Source organism: Saccopteryx bilineata, chromosome 1, assembly GCF_036850765.1.
Source record: "Saccopteryx bilineata isolate mSacBil1 chromosome 1, mSacBil1_pri_phased_curated, whole genome shotgun sequence".
In the NCBI taxonomy this organism is placed as follows: Eukaryota; Metazoa; Chordata; class Mammalia; order Chiroptera; family Emballonuridae; genus Saccopteryx; species Saccopteryx bilineata.
In genome coordinates, this window is record NC_089490.1 from 60560503 (window position 1) to 60585044 (window position 24542).

At 35.9% G+C, this 24542-nt stretch overlaps 1 protein-coding gene across 2 annotated transcripts in view; it reads left to right on the forward strand.

Moving 5' to 3' along the window:
• Positions 1-24542, forward strand: part of ZNF292 (zinc finger protein 292) — a 131337-nt gene that overhangs the window by 93154 nt on the left and 13641 nt on the right. For both annotated transcript variants that reach the window (XM_066254232.1, XM_066254233.1), the window contains 3 exons: positions 3787-3989; positions 11159-11295; positions 13583-13724. In XM_066254232.1, the coding sequence (XP_066110329.1) occupies positions 3787-3989; positions 11159-11295; positions 13583-13724 (482 nt within the window). The remainder of the gene's footprint in view (positions 1-3786; positions 3990-11158; positions 11296-13582; positions 13725-24542) is intronic.

Sequence of the window (24542 nt, forward strand, 5' to 3'; positions counted from 1 at the left end):
GCATGGAGTCCCAGGTTCGATTCCCGGCCAGGGCACACAGGAGAAGCGCCCATCTGCTTCTCCACCCCTCCTCCTCTCCTTCCCCTCTGTCTCTCTCTTCCCCTCCCGCAGCCGAGGCTCCATTGGAGCAAAGATGGCCCGGGCGCTGAGGATGGCTCTGTGGCCTCTGCCTCAGGCGCTAGAATGGCTCTGGATGCAACAGAGCGATGCCCCAGATGGGCAGAGCATCGCCCCATGGTGGACATGCCGGGTGGATCCTGGTCGGGCGCATGTGGGAGTCTGTCTGACTGCCTCCCCGTTTCCAGCTTCGGAAAAATGAAAAGAAAAAAAAAAAGAAATTAAAATAATAATAATAATAATAATACCCTGGATCCTAGTGAAAATATGATGGAGAAAGTAAGAGTGGATGCTGGAGGATACTAAAGTACTACACCTCCTGGCCCAAATGACGAGTAGAAATGGAGAAGAGTGAGTGGGATTAGGTATTTAGAAGTTTAAAAGTAACAAGTTAGGTGGTGGATTGGACGTATGGGAGAGAAGAAGGCAGGAGAGCATTTTTAAGGCCAGCTTGTTTCTGGTCTTTAGTTGTGCTTGTTTCTGAGCACAACTAAGTGGACTGAGATAACACACAGTGCAATATAGAGATTTTTGTATGCAGTTCCAGGTCTTTGTGAAACAGCTAGTCAGATGCTATGAAGGAAATTCTGTGTTAGTTTGATCAAGGAAATGATACAGCCAGTAAATAAATTGACTCCACTTTGGGGACAATTCAGGAGCTAATCTTAAGTTTTGGTGTATTAATTGTACATGTTCAGTTAATATTTATATAATGATTTCTCACAGAATTTCAACTCGTAATACATTTAATTATCTTTAATGTGGGAGCTAATATTTTCTTTTTTAGTATTAAGTAAGTGGCATTTTATGTGAAGAAGGCCATTATTTGTTAATTGAACTGGCTTTATTATGTTTATATTGCCATTTTATGTCATCCTGCTCTCTTGTAAGGTTCAAATGTAATATAGTAAACTCTGCTTTTCTATTCAAGTTCATAAATATAGAGAAAATAAATTAGAAGGTTACACACAAGTAAAATTCCAGATATTTTCTTTTTCTGGGATGGGAGTGGAAAAAGCAGGGCACAGAGTAAAATTTGATGTGACTATCCACTGAAGGATAAAATGGTAGAACTTTTTTCATAAGCCTGGTAGTCTTTGATGTGATATTGTAACTACAAGGAGAAAGATGTTCTGGATTAGAGAGAAGTAGAGTAAAATACAAAAGAATGGGGGGAAATGAAAGCAAAAGAAAAATAAGCAAAGAAGATGGGGAGAGGAAAAGAGTTTTTAACAGGTTCTCGATTGAGTATTAGAATGTAATCCACTTTTGATCCGTTTGAATCATGAGCATCATACATAATTTTTTCATTTAAAAGCTAATACTACTCACAGCTCTTTACTGCTATGAAGTGTCATTCTAATTTGTAGACAGTAATTAAATGAGAATATTTTTTTTTCTCATCTTACTATTATATAAAGCTGGAAATCAGAAGATTCTATTATCTGGTCCTGGTTCTGTCATTAAACTGGCTTTATGATCCTGGGCAGTCACTTGCCTTCTGTGAGCCTCAGTTTACTCACCTGCCAAATGATGGAGCTGGACAAAATGATCTATAAAATTCCTTCTGCTCTAATATTCTGTATTTCTTTGAAATCAGTTTTGCCCTGAGTATGGCAGTGGTTTCCCATGTTTAAATAAAAAACACACAACTATGCTTCTGAAGTTTATACTATTAACATATATTCTCCTTTACATCAAGTTAACACAGAAATTATTTTGCACATTCTGACGTATATTGCTGCTATTTGAGATTTTAGGGGCTATTTGAGATTCTCCTATTAAAATTGTCATCAGTTTTGTTAAATACTTGCCACCTGTAGATAATTTCTTTGCATGATCTTCAGAATTTGTTGGTTATGAGTTTTTGTGGAAATTTTGAAATAATTTCTAGACTTGGTATCATTAGTTTCCTTTTGAGAGAATTATTGTATTAGGAAACTAAAGCCATTTTTTTTCAAGTCTATGACTTATTTATAGCCAGAATAACTTTATTTTAACTTTACTTTTCTTAAAGTTTTTTAGGTGAGAGGAGGGGATATAGTAAGGCAGACTCCCACATGCAACCCAACTGGGATCCACCTGGCAACCCCATCTGGGGCCAGTGCTCAAAAGTACTGAGCTACTTTTAGCATCTGAGTCTGATGTGTTCCAACGAAGCTCTCCTCAGCACCTGGGGCCTCACTTGAACCAGTCAAGCCACTAGCTGCTAGAGGGGAAGAGGCAGTAAAGGGAGAGCTTCTCCTGTGTGCCCTGACTGGGAATTAAACCCGGGACATTCATACGCCAGGCCAACGCTGTGTCCACTGAGCTGCTGGCCAGGGCCTTAAAGTTTCTTTTTTTAATCCTTACACATTTTGCTTTGATAAAATGAACTGAACTATGAAAATATATTAGCAGTATAATTGACCTAATAGGATCATATAATATTAAAAAAAGTAATGCCCCTGTATATGTAAGGCATAGACAGAGGCACCAGAAAGTTATGCATTTATAAACTTTGTCTTCGGTCTTCATACTTTTTAGTTTAGTTTAATGTAGTAAAGAATAAAGAGTAGAAGGTACAAAGGTCTATACTTCAAGAAAAGGATGAAATTTGGCATCCTTTGTTAAATTGGTTATGTGCTCATGGTTTTACTGCTGAGGAGCATTGACCATATTATCTCCTAGACTTTAGAGGGCAGCAATGAATATTTATAGAAGGGAAGATCGTCTCTCATTCTTCATCTTCTAACTTGCGAATTACATACTAGACATATCTTCTAGTCTGTTCATAAGTAGTGAAATTGTGTGTTTTATTTAAAGGACATTTATATTTTTATTACTAAAAGCCTTCCAAAGATTTCAGGCCAGCCATCACCAAGTAAATTTTTCAATGTGATTTTCATCCTAATAAAGAAATCTTTAGGGAAAAGTTTAAATTTGCATTTGTTTAAATTCTTCACAAAGAGAAAAAATGTAAATTCTTATGTTTAGTGGATCAAACAAGCACTAGAATATTTTAAAAAATGAACAGAATAGAAATTTATGCCTAAGTGATACTTAAGCAGATGTTGAGGTTTACTGATTGATGGTTTAAAAATAACAGCAGAAATCTACAGAAAGTTCAGCAGACTTCCCCTGCCCCTTTATTTTTCTGTATATTTTAATTTGTTCTAAAATACCTAATAAAGCAAGATAGACTTGAGTCTTTAGTATTGAAACACAATTGTAGTTGAATATCATTTTCTTGAGTATCCAAACATTCATTTGTGATTGTCTATATAACTATGTAATACCTTTCTTGCACTGCTAATTTCTAGGGATGCTAATGCCTGGTATTTAAGAATAAATACTGTAGGGGGGGAATTAGTATAATTTTAATAACATTGACTATTAGAATTTAATGTGAAATTGTTTTTCTCACCAGGAAGTTAATTCACCCATTTTAAATGGTACTCTCAGGGGCAAAAATACTTATCTAACTGTAAAAAGTTAGCTATATAATCTCATTTTGCATGTATGGTATCATATGTTTTGTGATAGCCTAACAGCCTAACAGCAATACATAATTCCAAAAAAGGGGGAGGGTGTAGTTCCTGTTTTTCTAAAAAACATTCCTGATAAGTGTTTTATTGCAAATGAATTATTACCAAATGTTAATAATCTATTATGTCTTATTTTTTAAAGTGAATGAATTTTTAGCTTTTGAGGGTCCCATCTTGTTGGATATGAGAATTAAGCATCTAATCAAAACAAATCAGTTAAGTCAAGCAACTGTTCTAGCAAAGCTGTGTTCTGACCATCCAGAGATTGGTACAAAAGGTAGTTTCAAGCAAACTTACCTTGTCTGTCTTTGTACATCATCACCAAATGAAAAGTTAATCGAAGAGGTGAGTATGTTTTCTTTTGTTAGTAATTATTATTAAAAGTGAACAGACTTGTAAATTAGATTAGAATGCTTTGACTTCTCTGTCTCTTAGTGAGGGGCCATTATTAATTTAAAATTTTTGGTATGCTCTTGGATAGTGATTCTGAACAACTTTTAGAATTATATGTGAAGTGATTTCATCTAACTTCTACTTTAAATAATTTGGATCTTTTAACTGCTTTGGCTAAGTTATGAGAAAAATAGTGGTCACTTAACAATTTAATAGGATGTTTTTATATGTCAGCATTTGGGCCTTAGCTTAGTTTTACCTGACTTCAAGATACTTTCAGATCTTTTAACTGTGGCTAATCTAAGTAACTTTATAGAATTTATATGACTTCCCCCAGTAGTACAGTAGTATATTTTTTGTATTTAATGTGTGTATGTATATGTAGCTATATATAGTGATCATTCTCTCACAAGAGCTATATCTATATATCTCTCTCTAAATATATCTCTCTATATGTAAAGATAAAGTTTATATTTGCATATTTAATGTAAAACCTTTTTGTGAGACTTTTTTTACTTCTAGTTTGACATAAAGCATAGTATTCACATATTTTTATGTTTTATATTACAGAATTCTGAGAATAGAATCATGGTTCAAATGGGATTTTTGCCTTTTGAATGATGCATAGTTCCAAAATGAAGTTGGAGACAGTTGTAGGAGAATTAAGTTGGTGATCAAGAAACAGGGAATATGTATTTAGAGAAAGCTATAATACATTAAACAGTATTGTGTGAGAATATAATGTATAAGTGTCTTGTATCTAATAAAGTATCCGTCAACTCCAGAACAGTAGAGAAAGAACAGAGGGACTGTGGGACAGACTTAAGGGTATGTAAATGAAACGTTGAGATGCAAGACAGAGGACAATTAACAGAGTATGCATGATTACCTGAGTAGCCAGAGATTGTAATCAGAGTCCAGAAGGAGAATAGCCTCAGACAGAAAGCTGAATGCCCGTATATAGAGGTTGTAATTATAATGGGGATTGTATCATTTTTTTTGAATAGGAAGTGAAGAGGAAGATAGTAAGTAGGCTTGGACCAGGTTTAGAAATAAGCCTTTTGCGTATGGCAAGGATAATGACGATACTGGAAGGAGTGATTTCAGACAATTTCTAGGTTGGATGGAACAGAGACACAAGTGTTCTAGCCTAGGTGATTATTTATTAGTGTGAACATTGGCTAATCTATAGATTTTTTTCTTTACTATTTCTCTTTTACCTCAAGTAATTAATTGGCTTTTTAATCACTGTATTTCAGAGCAAAGTAGAAGATAGCAGTTTTCTCATTAGTTCAGGATAACTGTGTAGATGGTAGGCAGATTGTGTCAAGTTTCTTGAGATAGTCTTTGATATGTGTGTAACATTTTTTTTTATTTCTTAAATAAATTATTGTGCTGCTACATCTGAGATGTTTTTCAGTTCCACTAAAATTTTTATAATTGATTCAGTCTTTGCCCTTAAGTCAGTCTGTCCATCTGTCCTTTCCTCTAACAATTTTTATGCAGAGAATGATGTGTGCTGTCTAAGCACTGGGGGGAAGGAGGGTTAAAGGTGAGTGAGGCATAGGCCCTGCCCTAAAGAAGCATCCCTTCTACTAGGATATTATCTAAAGATAGGGTTGTTGGGTTAGCTTTGAAATACTATTTGTAATTCAAATAATACTTCAAATAGTACTTCAGAGAACTTGAAGACTATGAATTTGTAATCTCCAGGGAAAATATTTAGCTGTCTTGAATAATCAAAAGATTATGCAATACTGAACCTAAATTAAATTCCAGAGTTGAGTAGCAGCCGCTCAGCGTGCTCTGGGAGATCCTAAGAAAAATTCTCTAGGAGGACCCTGGTAACTCTGATGTCATATGAAATGACTTTTTTCCTTTCTCATGTTAAGCAGGAAGAATTAATACATTTCATGTTCTTAAAAAGAATTCACTGAAGTCTCTGTACCCTACCCCAGGCACAAAACTAGATCACAGTACAGAATATATGTAAAATCTACACATTTTTTGTTAAACATCCCTTTTTGCTTAGATTGTTCGATTATTCTTTTATATTTCTGTTACAAACATAGAAACATTTTCTTCATCGTTCCATGTGAAGTAAGTTCTCTTATTTCTGCTCCATGCTAAGATCGTCATTTTGAAACAATTGTTCAAAGACATTGCCCCCTTCACAGTAGGTATGCACACATGACCCACTTCATTTATTTATTTTACCTGGCTGGTTCTTGTAAGCGTTTGTGTTTTTTACCCATTCTTTAAAATATATTAGAAATAAATACTGGAAAGAGTCAACCAAACCCTGAATCTGTGGTCCTTTTGTAGAAATCGTTATCCAAGTAAGCCAGTTTGGCATGGGGTTGGCTATTTTTCAGGACACTTTCAATGTGATAAAAGTAGCAGCTATCCCTGGCAAAGGAGTTGTGGCTGAAGGAAATTAGTGTTTACCTGGCTTCTCTGGAAGGAATGAAGTTTGTCCTGGATTCATAGTTTAGGTATGAAAGCAAACTTGTCAGAAACCATGTTAACACAATAAATTAAAAATTTTAATAAAATACTTGAAAACAAAGTTAACTGTTTATTTTAGATTCAGTATTTCTGTTGGTTTTGTCATTAAAGTAAACTTAGAAATTTGAATGATAGAAACCTCTATTTCTTCCTAGCCATCATATCTCCACTTAATACTCCCCAAAGTATTCAAAATTTGAAATTTAATATATAACCTTTCTGACATTTTCCTTTGTTTATATGTATTTATTTTATATACTTAAAACATACATACACACACCTTGGGTGCTAGTCACTTCTTTCCTCTTATTATGGACATCTTTTTATATCATCCAGACAGATCAACCTCATTTTTTTTTTCATGACTGCATAATTTTATATTACAAGTTTGTAATATCTTTAAGTCGCTGGGGACATTTAAGTGGCTAGCTTGTACATACATCCCTTATTCTTATGGATGCACTGATAGGATAAATTTCTAGAAGTGATGAATTGCTGTATCAAAGAACCTGCACATTTTAAATTAATACGTAGAGCCATACTATCATCCAAAACACATTATGCCAGTTTATGCTTCCAAAAATACTAGATGAAATTTTTTCTTTCCTAACATTAGGGATTATTTATCTTTTAGATCTTTGGTAGCCTGAGAGTTAAAAAAAAAAAAAAAAAAAAAAAAAGTGGCTCATTATTTGAGTTTATATTTTCTTAGTATGACAGGTTTACCATTTAAAATTTTTTCTGGATGGGAAGATATTTTATTTTAATAAGCAGAAGACTATTTTTGAAATGTGATTAGAGCCAGTACATTTTAAAAGTACACTTGGTAAAATATTTAATAAAGTACTGATGAAGTGTTCTATATTTTCTGAATACCTGACATATTAAAACATAAAAATTATTCACGTTTTTGAAGTGATTTTTTTGCTATGCAAAAAGACGTAGTGCTGTATGTTTTTAACAAACAGATCAACCTAATTGGCTTTAAGAATTTTATTTAGAGTTCTAAATTTTCTGGTGTTTAAATTTTTGTTTACTTTTCAAAGCAATAGAGAGTAGTTATCTGTAATATATACATAGTCCCTATATAGGTAATATATTGCTAATTCCTACCTTATTCTGCCTTAGATTTTAACGATAATTGTTGGCCATTGGGTTATATTTGTTTGACCTGTTCAGCCATTGATGAAAGTTTGTATAGTTTAATTTCCTCTGCCATTCTTTTTAGTATCACATTTTTTTTCAAGGGGGCCATCTAGTGGCAAATCGAAGATTTAATCAAGGCTCTCAAGTGTACAATAAAAATTGTCTTAGTATACCTGTAAAAAGTGAGGTGTTCTGTATTATTGAATTTAGCAAATGTCTCAGTTGGTATTTTGTATTTTTGTGACTAAATATACAGAGGCTACCTTACAGATATACAAATATGTTTTATATTATTAAGCATAAGATAATGTAGGTGCTATCATTAGAAAAATAAATTTTTTTCTTATACATAATGAACACATTTTGCATCATTTGAGCATTTAGCAAAAATAGCTTACTTTTAGAAGAACAAAAACAAATAATCAGAATCAAAATAAATCAGACTTTCAAGATATAAGAATTTTAGTTAAGCCTAAACATGTGAAAATTTTTATTTAACAGGAAAGGTCCTCAATATGCTTGTGTCTGTAGAACTCTGGCAAATACATAGACTTTGAAGCTAGACCAAGGTTGCAATCTTGACTGCTGCTAATTAAGCATGTGACTTTGAACAAGTAACTGCCTCTTTGAACCTTATCTTTAAAAAGAAGCAGTAGAATCTACCAGGCAAGCTGTTGTGCTGATTAGCAATGCTATTTCTGAAGAAGCTGGCACTGACAAATAAGTGGTAGCTGTGATTGTTATTATTAATATCTTACAAAAAAGTAAAGTAAAAATAAACAACAACTCATGGGTTGACTTCCTAACGTTTGTTTACATGGGTGTGCCGAGATAATTGTTTAAAATTAGTACAACTTGTAGTAAAAGATACTGTGATAAAATGGAAAGAGAATAAGGTCTCTAATGTCAGACATCTTGATTTGTGATTCTACCACTTAACTCACTGTGGTAACTTTGGCAAATTATATAATTTATTTAAACTTCATGTTCATTATATATAAAATGCTAATGATAATACTTAGTGGGAAAGTGGACATTAAATATATATATAATGTCTGACCCTGGCCTGGCTGGTTCCAGCATCGGCCCAGCGTGTAGAAGTCCCGGGTTCGATTCCTAGCCAGGGCACACAGAAGTGCCCATCTGCTTCTCCATCCTTCCCCCTCTCCTTTCTCTCTATCTCTCTCTTCCCCTCCCACAGCCAAGGCTCCATGGGAGCAAAGTTGACTTGGATGCTGAGGATGCCTCCATGGCCTGCCTCAGGCGCTAGAATGGCTCTGGCTGCAATGGAGTGACACCCCAGATGGGCAGAGCATCACCCCCTAGTGGGCTTGCCAGGTGGATCCCAGTGGGCGCTTGTGGGAGTATGTCTCTGCATCCCCGCTTCTCACTTCAGAAAAATACAAAAATATATAATGTCTGACAATGCATTTAGTATTGTAGGCATTTGAAAATATTTACTGTACACACACATACATATTTAGCCCCCTTTTTTTGTTTATTTGTTAAATGGGATAACTTTGTAACATTTGTAAGAAAGAGGCAGACAGAGAAGTAGTGGAAAGAACAAGGCACCAAGGAAGTTTCAAGACTTAGGTTTCAGTCTTAACTCTGCCATTAACTGCCATAGTTGCTTTAAGAAATGATTGTTGTTCAACACAGACTCAGAATTGGGTTTTTTTCTTGTCTTAGTTTTCTAGCCCAATTTAATGTATAAAATGGAACCTCTGAATCTATCTCCATGCAAACTTTATCATCATCATCGAAGATCAACCTCAGGATTACCCTCATTTCCAGTTAGACACTTGTTCCATCCCAAACACATTACATTTTACACCAGGGGTCCCCAAACTTTTTACACAGGGGGCCAGTTCACTGTCCCTCAGACCGTTGGAGGGCCGGACTATAAAAAAAACTATGAACAAATCCCTATGCACACTGCACATATCTTATTTTAAAGTAAGAAAACAAAACGGGAACAAATACAATATTTAAAATAAAGAACAAGTAAATTTAAATCAACAAACTGACCAGTATTTCAATGGGAACTATGCTCCTCTCACTGACCACCAATGAAAGAGGAGCCCCTTCCGGAAGTGCGGCAGGGCCGGATAAATGGCCTCAGAGGGCGGCATGCGGCCCGCGGGCTGTAGTTTGGGGACCCCTGTTTTACACACACGCAACACACATACTCAAAAATGGGTGGGAGAGATAGAAGATCAATAAGGAGGGGTGTGATTACCTCTTGTACACGGGTGCTGATAGTCTGTATTGGTCTCCAATTCTTTTTGCCATTTATCAGTTGTACCATGTTGGAATTAATCTTTCTAGTCTGTGAAACACCATTGGTTTGTGATTGTATGCTATCTGTTACATCCTTGTATCAAAGCAAATTCATGTGGAGATTGTAGGTAAATTTAGTTCATTTTATTGCAATTTTAATTTTTTAAGAAGTAATAGATGTAAGTGCGTAATTAAATGAAGCAAGTTGCCACCATCTAGGTTATTATACCTTTGCTTGCATGACTGTTAGCAAGCTTTGAGATGGAACAATTTTATATGAAAAGTACTGGAGATTTATAGAAAACTGAAGTGAGCTTAATTTAAAACTGTTTAAAAGTGTTTTAGCCCTGGCCGGTTGGCTCAGCGGTAGAGCGTCGGCCTAGCGTGCGGAGGACCCGGGTTCGATTCCCGGCCAGGGCACACAGGAGAAGCGCCAATTTGCTTCTCCACCCCTCCGCCGCGCTTTCCTCTCTGTCTCTCTCTTCCCCTCCCACAGCCAAGGCTCCATTGGAGCAAAGATGGCCCGGGCGCTGGGGATGGCTCTGTGGCCTCTGCCTCAGGCACTAGAGTGGCTCTGGTCGCAACATGGCGACGCCCAGGATGGGCAGAGCATCGCCCCCTGGTGGGCAGAGCTTCGCCCCTGGTGGGCGTGCCGGGTGGATCCCGGTCGGGCGCATGCGGGAGTCTGTCTGACTGTCTCTCCCTGTTTCCAGCTTCAGAAAAATGAAAAAAAAAAAAAGTGTTTTAAACATACTACGCTTTTTTTCCCTCAGATGAATGGATACTATTTATTAGTCTATTGCCATTATACCTTTCTTTATCTTTCTGCTAATTCTAATGCTTTTTAAATCTTTTGGATAAAGGGGGAAAATATAAGTACTGTAGCTTTTCTTATTCAGTATCATAGACATGATTTAATAGGTAGGGTGCTTATAGTTAGCACTAATTATTTACATATAAATGCATGCTTGTAAAGTTCTTGAAAATAGTTGGTTCTCTGGCTTGAAGAATGATTGTTTCTTTAAACTGCAGCCTGGTAATGGCAAATTATGAATTGATAGTGCTTGACTTATGAAGTTTTACTGGTGTAAATGATCTGTAAATATTTAATGAAAAATTTGAAGTATATTACTATCTGAAGATTAAACCATTTTATGACATATTTCTATATCCTTTTTCTATAGATTTCAGAAGTTGATTGCAAAGATGCACTAGAAATGATATGTAACTTAGAATCTGAAGGTGATGAAAAAAGTGCTCTTGTTCTGTGTACTGCATTTTTGTCACGTCAGCTCCAACAAGGAGAAATGTATTGTGCTTGGTGAGTTGATTTTCTTTTGTAAAGAAACATTTGTTAAATAAGAACACAAGATAAGTCATGAGAATTCAGATAGCTTACGAACATACTTTTTTAAATCTTGTTTTAGCAAGAAAAAAGCTTATTTTTAGATATTAATATGCTATTTAAAATGATTATTAAGTAGTTCATTTTATAACTTCAAAAACTTTTTGTATTAAGGACCACACACTGCTTAATATACCAGTAATGGTCACATAATGATCAGGAAATTTGTAAATGTTGGAAGATGAAAGGTTTATTTTGTCTAATGCCACAATAAAAAATTCTTCAGATATGTAGGCACCTTATGATTGAAAGGGTGTATTATTTTTCCTCTGAAGGTTACACACTTTTAACTCTTATGTAACTATTATTTATGTATGGAAATATGGTTTATTTTCTTTCTATGAAAGATCGTTCTACTTCACTAACTTTTACAATACACACTTCTTTGTATGGTAAATTTCCAAGTGGGAAAATCTTGTTATATAGTCTTTTGGGTGGGTGGATGGGGGGATACAGCTAATAGAGATAGATGTTCACTTCTGTTAACTCAAAAACCTTTATTTTAGACTATGTTAGCTAAAACTAACCATTTATATGGTCAGTCATTTATTTTCATTGTTGTTTCTGTTATTATGCAAACTAAAAGGAAAATTTAGTTTATAATATCTGACATTTAAGAATGTTTAACCAAGTGATACATGGCATACAAATGAGTATAGGACAAACAAGCTAAATAAATGGTAGTGTAATCAAAGAATAATGAAGTATACAATTATAATGGATTTTTTGAACAATTGTGCTATATTATGAAGGAAAAATTATATATGCAATTGAATTAATATAAAAGGTAGAAGATTCTAAAGGGAGAATAAATAATGTGTATTTATTGAAGACAAGTAAATTTTCTATAACAAGTATCAGTAATGACTAAGAAATTAATGTATTATATTGGTTTTAAAAGTCATCTAAGATTATATGTGAAAAGCAAAAGCATACTCATTTTAAGCTCTTAGGTAGAAGGAGAGCAAAATAGAAGTGTATGTTTAAGAAACATTGTTTAAGACAAGTAGTTGAGGATGATTGGGCATTGAATGGTGAGGACCGAATTAGGGGGAGCGGGATGGCAATATAAGAAGTTGAGTTGAGACAGGGAAATCCACTAGAAAGCCAGTAAATAGTCCAGCTGGTAAGTTATGAAGGCTTCTTTATGGATGTAGGATATAGTGAAAGATACATAAGGTAACAGCAGTCTTGATAATAAAAAGCAGAGAATCATAGGGTCAGTGATAATGATGCATTAAATTAGAAAGATGATGAACTGGAAAGAATGTATATCATTTTTTTTATACATTAAGTTTCAGGTTTCAGAAGAGGTTGAAATAGAAAAGTTACAAAGAACTAGAGGTGAAAGTGGTAAAGACTAGAGAGACACATTTTGAAGTCTTTATATAGCTTAAAATCCAGAAATGAACAAATTATTCAAGTGGATGGTGAAAATATCAAAATTTCTAGGAGTGAAAGCAGGAAATACTAATAGTTTGGCCTGTATTGAGGAGAGTAAATGGTAAAAATGTTGAAGCAAGGGAGATTAACTGTGGCAGACAGAAGAGAAATAGTACAATAGGTAAAAGGGAGAAAAATTGACAACTTCTATAAGATTTTTTCTATGAAAATACATTGTATTATAATTGCATTTGATATACATTTCAAAGTTCATTTTTCAAATTTTCTATTATTGTTTCATTGCTGTCACATAGGTTAGTTATTTTCTTCTGAGTTCTGTGTCATCATTGATTCTTAACATTTACCTAATAATTTATTTGAAATTTTAAATGTAATTGACCAATTTAAATATATTAGTTTTAAATTTGTTAGAAGATAAAATTAAATGATTGTAAAAAACCAGTATACCATCAGAGCATTTTATATATACACACATATTTTGCACTCTTCTTATTTCATATGTGGCTCAAAGTTACTATAAATTGTATATATTGTTTAAATGTCAGGTACTTTCCTAGTAAAAGTCCATGCTTTCTGTCTGAAATTGAAAAATATAATCAATAAAGTGATAAATTTACCCTGGTTTTATTTAGTCTTTAGAAAAGTGAGATCTGTATTTTTTATTTCAAACTTAATTATACGTGTAGAATTGAAATCTATAACCAATGTTAATTTCAAATGTAATGACTGCACTGATGTAGTCCATGATTAGATTACTGCTCCAACTTATTTTTTGTGCTTTTTTTTTTTTTTTTATTAGGGAACTCACTCTCTTTTGGAGTAAATTACAGCAGAGAGTGGAACCATCAGTACATATATACCTAGAAAGGTGTCGTCAACTTTCTTTGTTAACCAAGACGGTATATCACATTTTCTTCCTGATTAAAGTTATTAATTCAGAGGTAAGAATAATACAGGTATCTGTTCTTAATTTAAAATACATAAATTATCTTTAGTAAAAGACTTTATTATTTTGTCACCGTTTCCAATGATTTTTTTTTTAGTGCTTTGAACATTGATTTTTTTTATTAGTCATTTAAAATATTTGATACAGAGAAACAAATGTAAATGAGAACCACAGGCTTGCTTTTAGTCTGTAGAAAATTAATATTCTTAATATTTGTAATTTTTCATTTTGTAATTTTAACACATAGGTGTCATACTGTTTTCATAATTTGCTTCTATAGAAATGTAGAATAGAGTTAGCTTCCTTTGCCAGCCATCTGGCAGATCATATATCTGAAAATCCTTCTTTTACAGAATGCCCAGAAATAGTTGATAAAATAAAGCAAACATCTTTTTTTAATGTATAGCTGCTGAGATTGCAAGAATATTAGAAAAATCCCCAGGTTTTCCTATGGATTTCAGTTCTTAAACAGAAAAGTCTAGGTTAGCTAAAAGTGAATCTCCTCCCTCTCAACCTTACACCCCACTCACAAGGATACCTTTTTGTAGGGAGGAAAAAACAAAAGCTACACATTGTTGTAGCTGTTAGTCATTTGTGGCTGTTTAAATTAAATAAAATGTAAAATTCTTTTCTTCAATCACAGTAGCCATATTTTAGGGGCATAGTAGCTCCATGTGGCTAGTGACTACCGCATTGAACAGCACAGATAAAGAATATTTTCGGTCCTGGCCGGTTGGCTCAGCGGTAGAGCGTCGGCCTGGCGTGCGGGGGACCCGGGTTCGATTCCCGGCCAGGGCACATAGGAGAAGCGCCCATTTGCTTCTCCACCCCCCCCCCCTCCTTCCTCTCTGTCTCTCTCTTCCTTTCCCGCAGCCGAGGCTCCATTGGAGCAAAGATGGCCTGGGTGCTGGGGATGGCTCCTTGGCCTCTGCCCCAGGCGCTAGAGTGGCTCTGGTCGCGGCAGAGCGACCCCCCGGAGGGGCAGAGCATCGCCCCCTGGTGGGCAGAGCATCGTGCCGGGTGGATTCCGGTCGGGCGCATGCGGGAGTCTGTCTGACTGTCTCTCTCCGTTTCCAGCTTCAGAAAAAAAAAGAGTATTTTCATCATCACAATTCTGTTGAATCCTGTTTTTCTAGAGAGATTTTGGGTTCAGAAGTAAAGCACAAAAAAGCAGTTAACAGCATGAACCAGCTTGGTTTTCAGAACCATGGATGAAAACCAAAATATTTATGTATTATATTACAGTATCATGCCAGTATCAAGACAAATGAGAGAATGGCTTATTTGGGATGACAGTTACCTCAGTTTGCCTGGAATTAAAGGATATTTGGGTAGGGGTAAAGGTAAAAGATGAAGCTAGACAACGTGAGACAGGTGAATACCCTTTTGTATTCCATGCTTAGTTATATTTTAATCTGAAATACATAAGCAACCATTTAAGAATTTTAAAGCAGAATAAGACAGGGTGCTGTGTATGGCTAGGGAAGTGCTAATGGGATGTACATGTAGAACTAATATCAGCATGTGAGCCTTGGGTAGCTTTGGGTCAAGAATGCTAGGCAGCCAGAGGAAAGGAACAGAAAACGGGGATACCAAAAATAAAACCTTGCATTTTTTAGAGGTTTGCTTGGTGCTTCCCAGTGCCAGAAGGGGGGATTTGTCTCTAATCCTCCTTTGAATTGATATAATTTAGCTTTCTGATCCTGTGGCTCATAAATTTAAACTGATGCTATGAGTACTTATATCAAATAAGTTTATTTAAGTAGATTTTTATGGACTAATTTTTTTTTTTTTTTTCTTTCATTTTTCTGAAGCTGGAAACAGGGAGAGACAGTCAGACAGACTCCCGCATGCGCCCGACCGGGATCCACCCGGCACGCCCACTAGGGGCGACGCTCTGCCCACCAGGGGGCGATGCTCTGCCCATCCTGGGCGTCGCCATGTTGCGACCAGAGCCACTCTAGCGCCTGGGGCAGAGGCCACAGAGCCATCCCCAGCGCCCGGGCCATCTTTGCTCCAATGGAGCCTTGGCTGCGGGAGGGGACGAGAGAGACAGAGAGGAAAGCGCGGCGGAGGGGTGGAGAAGCAAATGGGCGCTTCTCCTGTGTGCCCTGGCCGGGAATCGAACCCGGGATGGACTAATTTTTTAATTATGTGAAATTGTAATTTCAAACTCAACTTTAAAAACACTTCTTATATACCCAGTTCATGATTTAAATATTACTTAGAAACTTAATTTTTAATCACACACAAAGTTGAAAACTCAGAGTAAAAATATTCATATAGTTTATTGTTTTGCTGGTGTTATTTGTTAAGGTTTCATATTTATTTACAAAGTAAAGATGTTTTTATTGATTAATTTTTTTAGAGAGAGAGAGAGAGACAGACAGGGACAGACAGGACAAGAGAGAGATGAGAAGCATCAACTTAGAGTTGTGGCACCTTAGTTGTTCATTGATTGCTCTCTTATATGTGCCTTGACTGGGGGGCTTCCGCTTAGCCAATGACCTCTTGCTCAAGCCAGTGGCCTTCAGTTTCAAGTGAGCAAGCATGGGATCATAGACATGATCCTGCCAGCAACCCTGTCAACCCAGCACCAAGAGGGTAAGTCTGTGCTCAAATCGGCTACCTCAGGGTTTTGAACCTGGGTCCTCAGCATTCCAGGCCGACACTCTAGCCAATGCACCACCACCTGGTCAGGCTACAACATAAAGGTGTTTTTAAAGCAAATCTATTCAAAGCTATTTGTCCTTAACAAGTTGAAATGGACCCTTGAATCCAGTAGTAGACTATTAAAATAGAAATGTCAGTTGAATTCCTCTGAAATAATTTTCGTTATGTTTTCTAAATAGTAAGTAGATTTTTTGAATCCATTTTTGTGATCTAAGGAGAAAAGGCTTGATATTTTGCTCATATGACAGAAAATAGTTAACCTTACTCATAGCATATATCTTTTATCCACAGATCCACTGTACCCTGAATACTTTCTTAAAGTCGTTTTTTTCTTCAACATTTTCTGACTTTTCTGAATAAGTACAGTTTTTTCCAGAATTCTCACTTTCTACACATTTACCAGTTTTTCTGGCATGCTTTCGTTACTACTTCAGATCATCTTTATGTTTGACTTGGTCTTTGATTCTTCCAAGAGTTCATTCTTTAAACCCCATTCTTTCCAGTATGCAGCTTCACTGGTGATATCTTTCTTCCCTCCCATATCATAAGTGGGAGTGCCCTAATTATCTACTATTATTAATAGTCCCTAAGGAACATAATAGAGATGCAGATGTTTTTACTATAAAAGCTATCTGGCTCAGATCTAACTCAAAACATATAGTATAAAATAATGATATAAGGTTATGTGAAAACTAGAGACAACCATAAAGTCCCACCTCTTTCCCAGTTGTCCTTTCTTCACTGTCATTCTTAAAAATAGGTTTCAACCCTGGCCAGACGGCTCAGTTTAGACAGCATCATCCTAAAGCACAGAGGTTGCTGATTTGATCCCCAGTCAAGGCACATACAGGAACAGATTGATGTTCCTCTCTCTCTCTCTCTCTCTCCCCCCCCCCTTCCTTCCCTCCGTCTCCCCTCCCTCCCTCCCTCTCTCTCTCTCCCCTTCACCCTTCTCTCTCTAAAATTGATAAAGGTTTTTAAATTAAAAAATATAGGTTTCATATCTATTCTTTTTTTTAAAATTTTTTATTTATTCATTTTAGAGAGGATAGGGAGAGACAGAGAGAGAGAGAGAGAGGAGAGACAGAGAGAGACGAGGGGAGGTGCTGGAAGCATCAACTCCCATATGTGCCTTGACCAGGCAAGCCCAGGGTTTGAAACTGGCAACCTCAGCATTTCCAGGTCGACGCTTTATCCACTGTGCCACCACAGGTCAGGCCATATCTATTCTTTTTGTTCATTATTTTCTTCTTGGTCTTTGTACCCTTTTTTCCCCCTGAAATCAAGTTTACTTCAGTATCCCAGCCTTCTTCCCTCACTATCTTTTTGGCCTACAAATCTAAGCTTTTGTTTTTGTAAAATAGTTTATTTCCTTCTTAAGCTATGAAAATACAGACCGTATCAGCTTTTTTTTTTACCTCTTTCTTGCTTATTGATCTTATGCCTCACACATTTCATTCTTATAAATGTGGCCACATTTTTGGCTGGTTTATTTTTCATATATTTATGTTCCCATTTAGCCTTTTAAGAACTTTTTTTGTCATCACTACATGTTTCTTTCAAGTGACTCTTACATTCATCTATGCTATCTTATAATAACAGTTCAAGATACTAATTCAAAAGGAAAAAAGTTTACTGTCTCCTATTCCTAATTCTTAAGCTGGTCTGGCCATAAGGTATGTGACTTAGCATTCAATTTTATGATAGAACTAGAATCTCCACTATAAGGGATAAAATAACTACTCTGTTAACGAAAGTTTTGTTTCATTATTCAGTTAGAAAATATGAGGATAGTCTCAGTTTTGTAATTGGGTTAAGAGAATTTCAAAAGGATTGTAAAGCAAACTTAGGAAATGAGATTTGTGATAAAGTTAATGGCATTTATTAATCATTTACTATGTGCCAGACACATAACCAAAACTATACCAAGTACAGTGTGTTCGTAAAGTCATGGTGCACTTTTGACCGGTCACAGGAAAGCAACAAAAGATGATAGAAATGTGAAATCTGCACCAAATAAAAGGAAAACTCTCCTAGTTTCATACCTATTCAGTGCAGTTCAATGTGGGCTCACGCACAGCTTTTGTAGGGCTCCTTAGGTAGCTATCCCGTATAGCCTCTACAGACTCGTCACTGACTGATGGCCTACCAGAACGGGGTTTCTCCACCAAACTGCCGGTTTCCTTCAACTGCTTATCCCACCGAGTAATGTTATTCCTACGTGGTGGTGCTTCGTTATAAATGTGCCAATATTCACGTTGCACTTTGGTCATAGATTCAAATTTAGTGGGCCACAGAACACACTGAACTTTCCTCTGTACCGTCCACATCTCGACTGGCATGGCCGTGGGCTGCTCCACTGTATACATGGTGTTAAGTCATCATCTGAGCATGCGCATATGCTGCCACATCATCCTATAGAAACTGGGAGGGTTTTCCTTTTATTTGGTGCAGATTTCACATCTCTATCATCTTTTGTTGCTTTCCTGTGACCGGTCAAAAGTGCACCATGACTTTACGGACACACTGTACTTTAGATACATAATATCCGTTAATGCTCACAGCAATTTTACAAACTTTGTACTGTTTGAGCTCTATTTTGTAAGTAGGATATGAAAGGTCAGAAAAGTTAAATAACTTCCCAGTTTGCCTAGCTTGTTATTGAATAATCTTGGCTGTCTGTGCTAATGCTTGTTCTGCGCACACATAACACACACACCTCCCCACACCTAGACTAAGCCACAGTGCTTTCGAAAGAGCATCATTTCACATATTGACTCGCAAAAATTTGAGAAAAGCAAACCTCTATTTTTAATTTCCAAACTTACAAATCTGTATTGATTAGTGTAGATTGTTAACATTTCCTTTTTTCTTTTTTATTATATTTAATGGGGTGACATTGGTTAATAAAAGTACAGGTTTCAGGTGTACAATTTTATAACACATCATCTGTATATTGTATTGTGTGTTGACCACCCCAAGTCAAGTCTCCTTCCATCATTATCCTCCCATACCCTCTTCTGCCTTCCCTCATCTCCTTTCTCTGGTAATCATACTGTTGTGTTTGTCTATGAGGTTTTTTCTTTCTTTTGTATGCTTTGTTTAATCCTTTCACCTTTTTCACCCAACCCAGCAACCCCACTCCCCTCTAAGAGTTGTCTATTTTCTATCTTTGAGTCCATTTCTATTTTGTTAGTTTATGTCAGGGGTCTCAAACTCGCGGCCCGCGGGCCACATGTGGCCCGCCGAACAATTTTGTGCGGCCCGCAGACTAATCCACGAAGTTCAAAATATTTTGGATAAAATTAAGTAAGCCTAGGGGCCTACTTGTATTTTTCATTTCTCTAGCATCCTAGCTAGATATTAGCTTAGTTAACAGCAGTTGTGATGCGAACTACAGTTTCTGGTCGTTTTGTGACACTGAGTAAACTGCATGTACGATTGTGCTTGTACTGATTTTTTTTTGTTTTCAACTGCAGTGAGAAAAGTGTTGCGTAACAGTTGCCTTTTGTAGACCTAGTGCGGCCCGCCAAACGGCTGTGATCTTGCTCTGCGGCCCACATGCTGAGTTGAGTTTGAGACCCCTGGTTTATGTTGTTCAGTCCACATATCAGTGAAATAATACGGTACTTGTCTTTCACTAACTGGCTTATTTCACTTAATATAACGCTCTCCAGGCCCATCTGTGCTATCACAAAGGGTAAGATTTCCTATTCTTAAGACTGAATAGTATTCCATTGTGTAGATGTAGCATAGATGGGCATGTCGGCTGCTTCTGAATCTTGGCTATTGTAAGAAACACTGCAATGAATATAGGGGTTTATATATTCTTTAGAATTAATGTTTTGGGCTTCTTCAGATATATTCTCAGAAGTGTGATTACTGGGTCATGAGGCAGTTCCATTTTTAATTTTTTGAGGTAACTCCATACTGCTTTCTACAGTGGCTGCACCAATCTGCATTCTCACCAACAGTGCACAGGTATTCCTTTTCTCCACATCCTCACCAACACTTGTTGCTTATTGATTTATTGAAGATAGCCATTCTGACAGGTGTGAGTTGATATCTCATTGTGGTTTTAATTTTCATTTCTCTGATGATTAGTGAGATTGAGCATCTTTTCATATGCCTGTTGGCCATCTGTATGTCCTTTGGAGAAGTGTCTATTCAGTTTCTTTGCCCATTTTTTAATTGCATTGTTTATTTTTTTGGTGTTAAGTTTTAGAAGTTCTTTGTAAATTTTGGGTATTAACTCCTTATCAGATTTGTCTTTGGTGAATATATTCCCATTCTATGGATTGTCTTTTAATTTTGTTGTTGATGGTTTCCTTTGCTGTACAAAACCTTTTTAGTTTGAAGTAGTCCTATGTGTTTTATTTTTTCTTTTATTTCCTTTGCCCAACAAATTTTATCCAAAAATAATATCGCTATAAAAAGTGTTCAGCCTGACCTGTGTTTCGTGGCACAGTGAATAAAGCATTGACATGGATCACTGATGTGTCACTGGTTTGAAACCCTGGGCTTGCCTAGTCCAGGCACATGTGGAACTTGATACTTTCTGCTCCTCTCTTTTCTCTCTCTCTCTCTTTCTCTCTCTCTATAAAAATGAATAAATAAAATCTACCAAGAAATGTTCAGATTTTATTGCCTATGTTTTCTTCTAAGATTTCTAACATTTAAGTTTTCAATCCATTTTGAGTTTATTCTTCTTGTATATGCTGTAAGAAGGTGGCCTAGTTTTATTTTTTTGCACATGTCTGTCCAGTTATTCCAACCCCATTTATTGAATAAGACTATCTTTACCTCATTGTGTGTTTTTGCCTCCTTTGTCAATATGAATAGATGGAAAGGTATGGATTTATTTCTAGGTTGTCTATTCTGTCCCATTAATCCATATGTCTGTTTTTATTCTAGTACCATGCTTTTTGATTACTGTGACCTTTTAGTATAGTCTGATATCAGATGGCATGATTTCTCCAAGTTCTGTTTTCTCAAGATTGTTGTGGTGGTTTGGGATCTTTTGTGGTCCATATAAATTATTAGAATATTGGTTCAAGTTTTGCGAAATATGTTATTGATATTTTAATAGGAATTGTATTGAATCTATAGATTGCTTAAGTTAGTATGAAAATTTTAATGATGTTAATTCTTCCTGATCATGAACTTAGTATATGCTTCCACTTATTTGTATCTTCAATTTTTTTTCCAATGCCGTACAATTTTTTGAGTACAGGTCTTATACATCCTTGGTTAAATTGATTTTTAGATATTTTATACTTTTTGAAGCAATTGTGAATGGGATTGTCTCTTAGTTTCCTGTTCTGATAGTTCATTATTGGTGTATAAAATGCAACTAATTTCTAGATATTTATTTTGTATCCTCCTATTTTACTGAATTTTATTTATTAGTTTTAGTAACGTTGTGATAGAATCCTCCATATGCGGTATCATGTTATCTATAGATAATGACAGTTTTGCTTCTTCCTTTCCAATTTGGATGCTTTTATTTCTTCTTTCCTCTTCCTTTTTTTTTTTTTTTTTTTTTTTTTTAATGGGGTGACATCAATAAATCAGGATACATATATTCAAAGATAACAAGTCCAGGTTATCTTGTCGTTCAATTATGTTGCATACCCACCACCCAAAGTCAGATTGTCCTCTGTCACCTTCTGTCTTGTTTCCTTTGTGCCCCTCCCACCCCCTATCCCTCTCCCATTCCCCCCTCCCCCCCGTAACCACCACACTCTTATCAATGTCTCTTAGTTTCACTATTATGTCCCACCTACGTATGGAATAATACAGTTCCTGTTTTTTTCTGATTTACTTATTTCGCTTCGTATCATGTTATCAAGATCCCACCATTTTGCTGTAAATGTTCCGATGTCATCATTTCTTATGGCTGAGTAGTATTCCATAGTGTATATGTGCCACATCTTCTTTATCCAGTCATCTATTGATGGGCTTTTTGGTTGTTTCCATGTCCTGGCCACTGTGAACAATGCTGCAATAAACATGGGGCTGCATGTGTCTTTACGTATCAATGTTTCTGAGTTTTGGGGATATATACCCAGTAGAGGGATTGCTGGGTCATAAGGTAGTTCTATTTTCAGTTTTTTGAGGAACCACCATACTTTCTTCCATAATGGTTGTACTACTTTACATTCCCACCAACAGTGTATGAGGGTTCCTTTTTCTCCACAGCCTCTCCAACATTTGCTATTACCTGACTTGCTAATAACAGCTAATCGAACAGGTGTGAGGTGGTATCTCATTGCCGTTTTGATTTGCATTTCTCTAATAGCTAAAGAAGATGAGCATCTTTTCATGTATCGGTTGGCCATTTGTATTTCTTCCTGGGAGAAGTGTCTATTCATATCCTCTTCCCATTTTTTTATTGGATTGTTTGTTTGTTTGTTGTTGAGTTTTATGAGTTCTTTGTATATTTTGGATATTAGGCCCTTATCTGAGCTGTTGTTTGAAAATATCATTTCCCATTTAGTTGGCTTTCTGTTTATTTTATCAGTTTCCCTTGCTGAGCAAAAACTTCTTAGTCTGATGTAGTCCCATTCATTAATTTTTGCCTTCACTTCTCTTGCCATTGGAGTCAAATTCATAAAATGCTCTTTAAAACCCAGGTCCATGAGTTGAGTACCTATGTCTTCTTCTATGTACTTAATTGTTTCAGGTCTTATGTTTAGATCTTTGATCCATTTTGAGTTAATTTTTGTACAGGGGGAGAGACTGTAGTCCAGTTTCATTCTTTTGCATGTGGCTTTCCAGTTTTCCCAGCACCATTTATTGAAGAGGCTTTCTTTTCTCCATTGTGTGTTGTTGGCCCCTTTATCAAAAATTATTTGACTATATATATGTGGTTTTATTTCTGGACTTTCTATTCTGTTCCATTGGTCTGAGTGTCTATTTTTCTGCCAATACCATGCTGTTTTGATTGTCGTGGCCCTATAATAGAGTTTGAAGTCAGGTATTGTTATGCCCCCAGCTTCATTCTTTTTCTTTAGGATTGCTTTGGCTATTCGGGGTTTTTTATAGTTCCATATAAATCTGATGATTTTTTGCTCTATTTCTTTAAAAAATGTCATTGGAATTTTGATGGGAATTGCATTAAATTTGTATATTGCTTTGGGTAATATAGCCATCTTGATTATATTTATTCTTCCTAGCCAAGAACAAGGTATATTCTTCCATCTCATTATATCTTTTTCGATTTCCCTTAACAATGGTTTATAGTTTTCATTATATAAGTCCTTTACATTCTTTGTTATGTTTATTCCTAAGTATTTTATTTTTTTTGTTGCAATCGTGAAGGGGATTATTCTTTTGAGTTCCTTCTCAGTTGTTTCATTGTTGGCATATAGAAAGGCTATTGACTTCTGTATGTTAATTTTGTATCCTGCGACCTTACTGTATTGGCTTATTGTTTCTAGTAGTCTTTTTGTGGATTCTTTGGGGTTTTCGATGTATAGGATCATATCATCTGCAAAAAGTGATACCTTTACTTCTTCTTTTCCGATGTGGATGCCTTTTATTTCTTTGTCTTGTCTGATTGCTCTGGCTAGAACCTCTAGTACCACATTAAATAAGAGTGGAGAGAGTGGACAACCCTGTCTTGTTCCTGATTTAAGGGGGAAAGCCTTCAGTTTAGTGCCATTTAATATGATGTTAGCTGATGGTTTATCATATATGGCCTTTATCATGTTGAGATATTTTCCTTCTATACCCATTTTGTTGAGAGTCTTAAACATAAAATTGTGTTGTATTTTATCGAAAGCCTTTTCTGCGTCTATTGATAAGATCATGTGGTTTTTGTTCTTTGTTTTGTTGATATGGTGTATTACATTAACCGTTTTACGTATGTTGAACCATCCTTGAGATTCTGGGATGAATCCTACTTGATCATGATGTATTATTTTTTTAATATGTTGTTGTATTCGATTTGCTAGTATTTTGTTTAGTATTTTAGCATCTGTATTCATTAGAGATATTGGTCTGTAGTTTTCTTTTTTTGTGCCATCCTTGCCTGGTTTTGGTATGAGGGTTATGTTGGCCTCATAAAATGTGTTTGGAAGTATTGCTTCTTCTTCAATTTTTTGGAAGACTTTGAGTAGAATAGGAACCAAGTCTT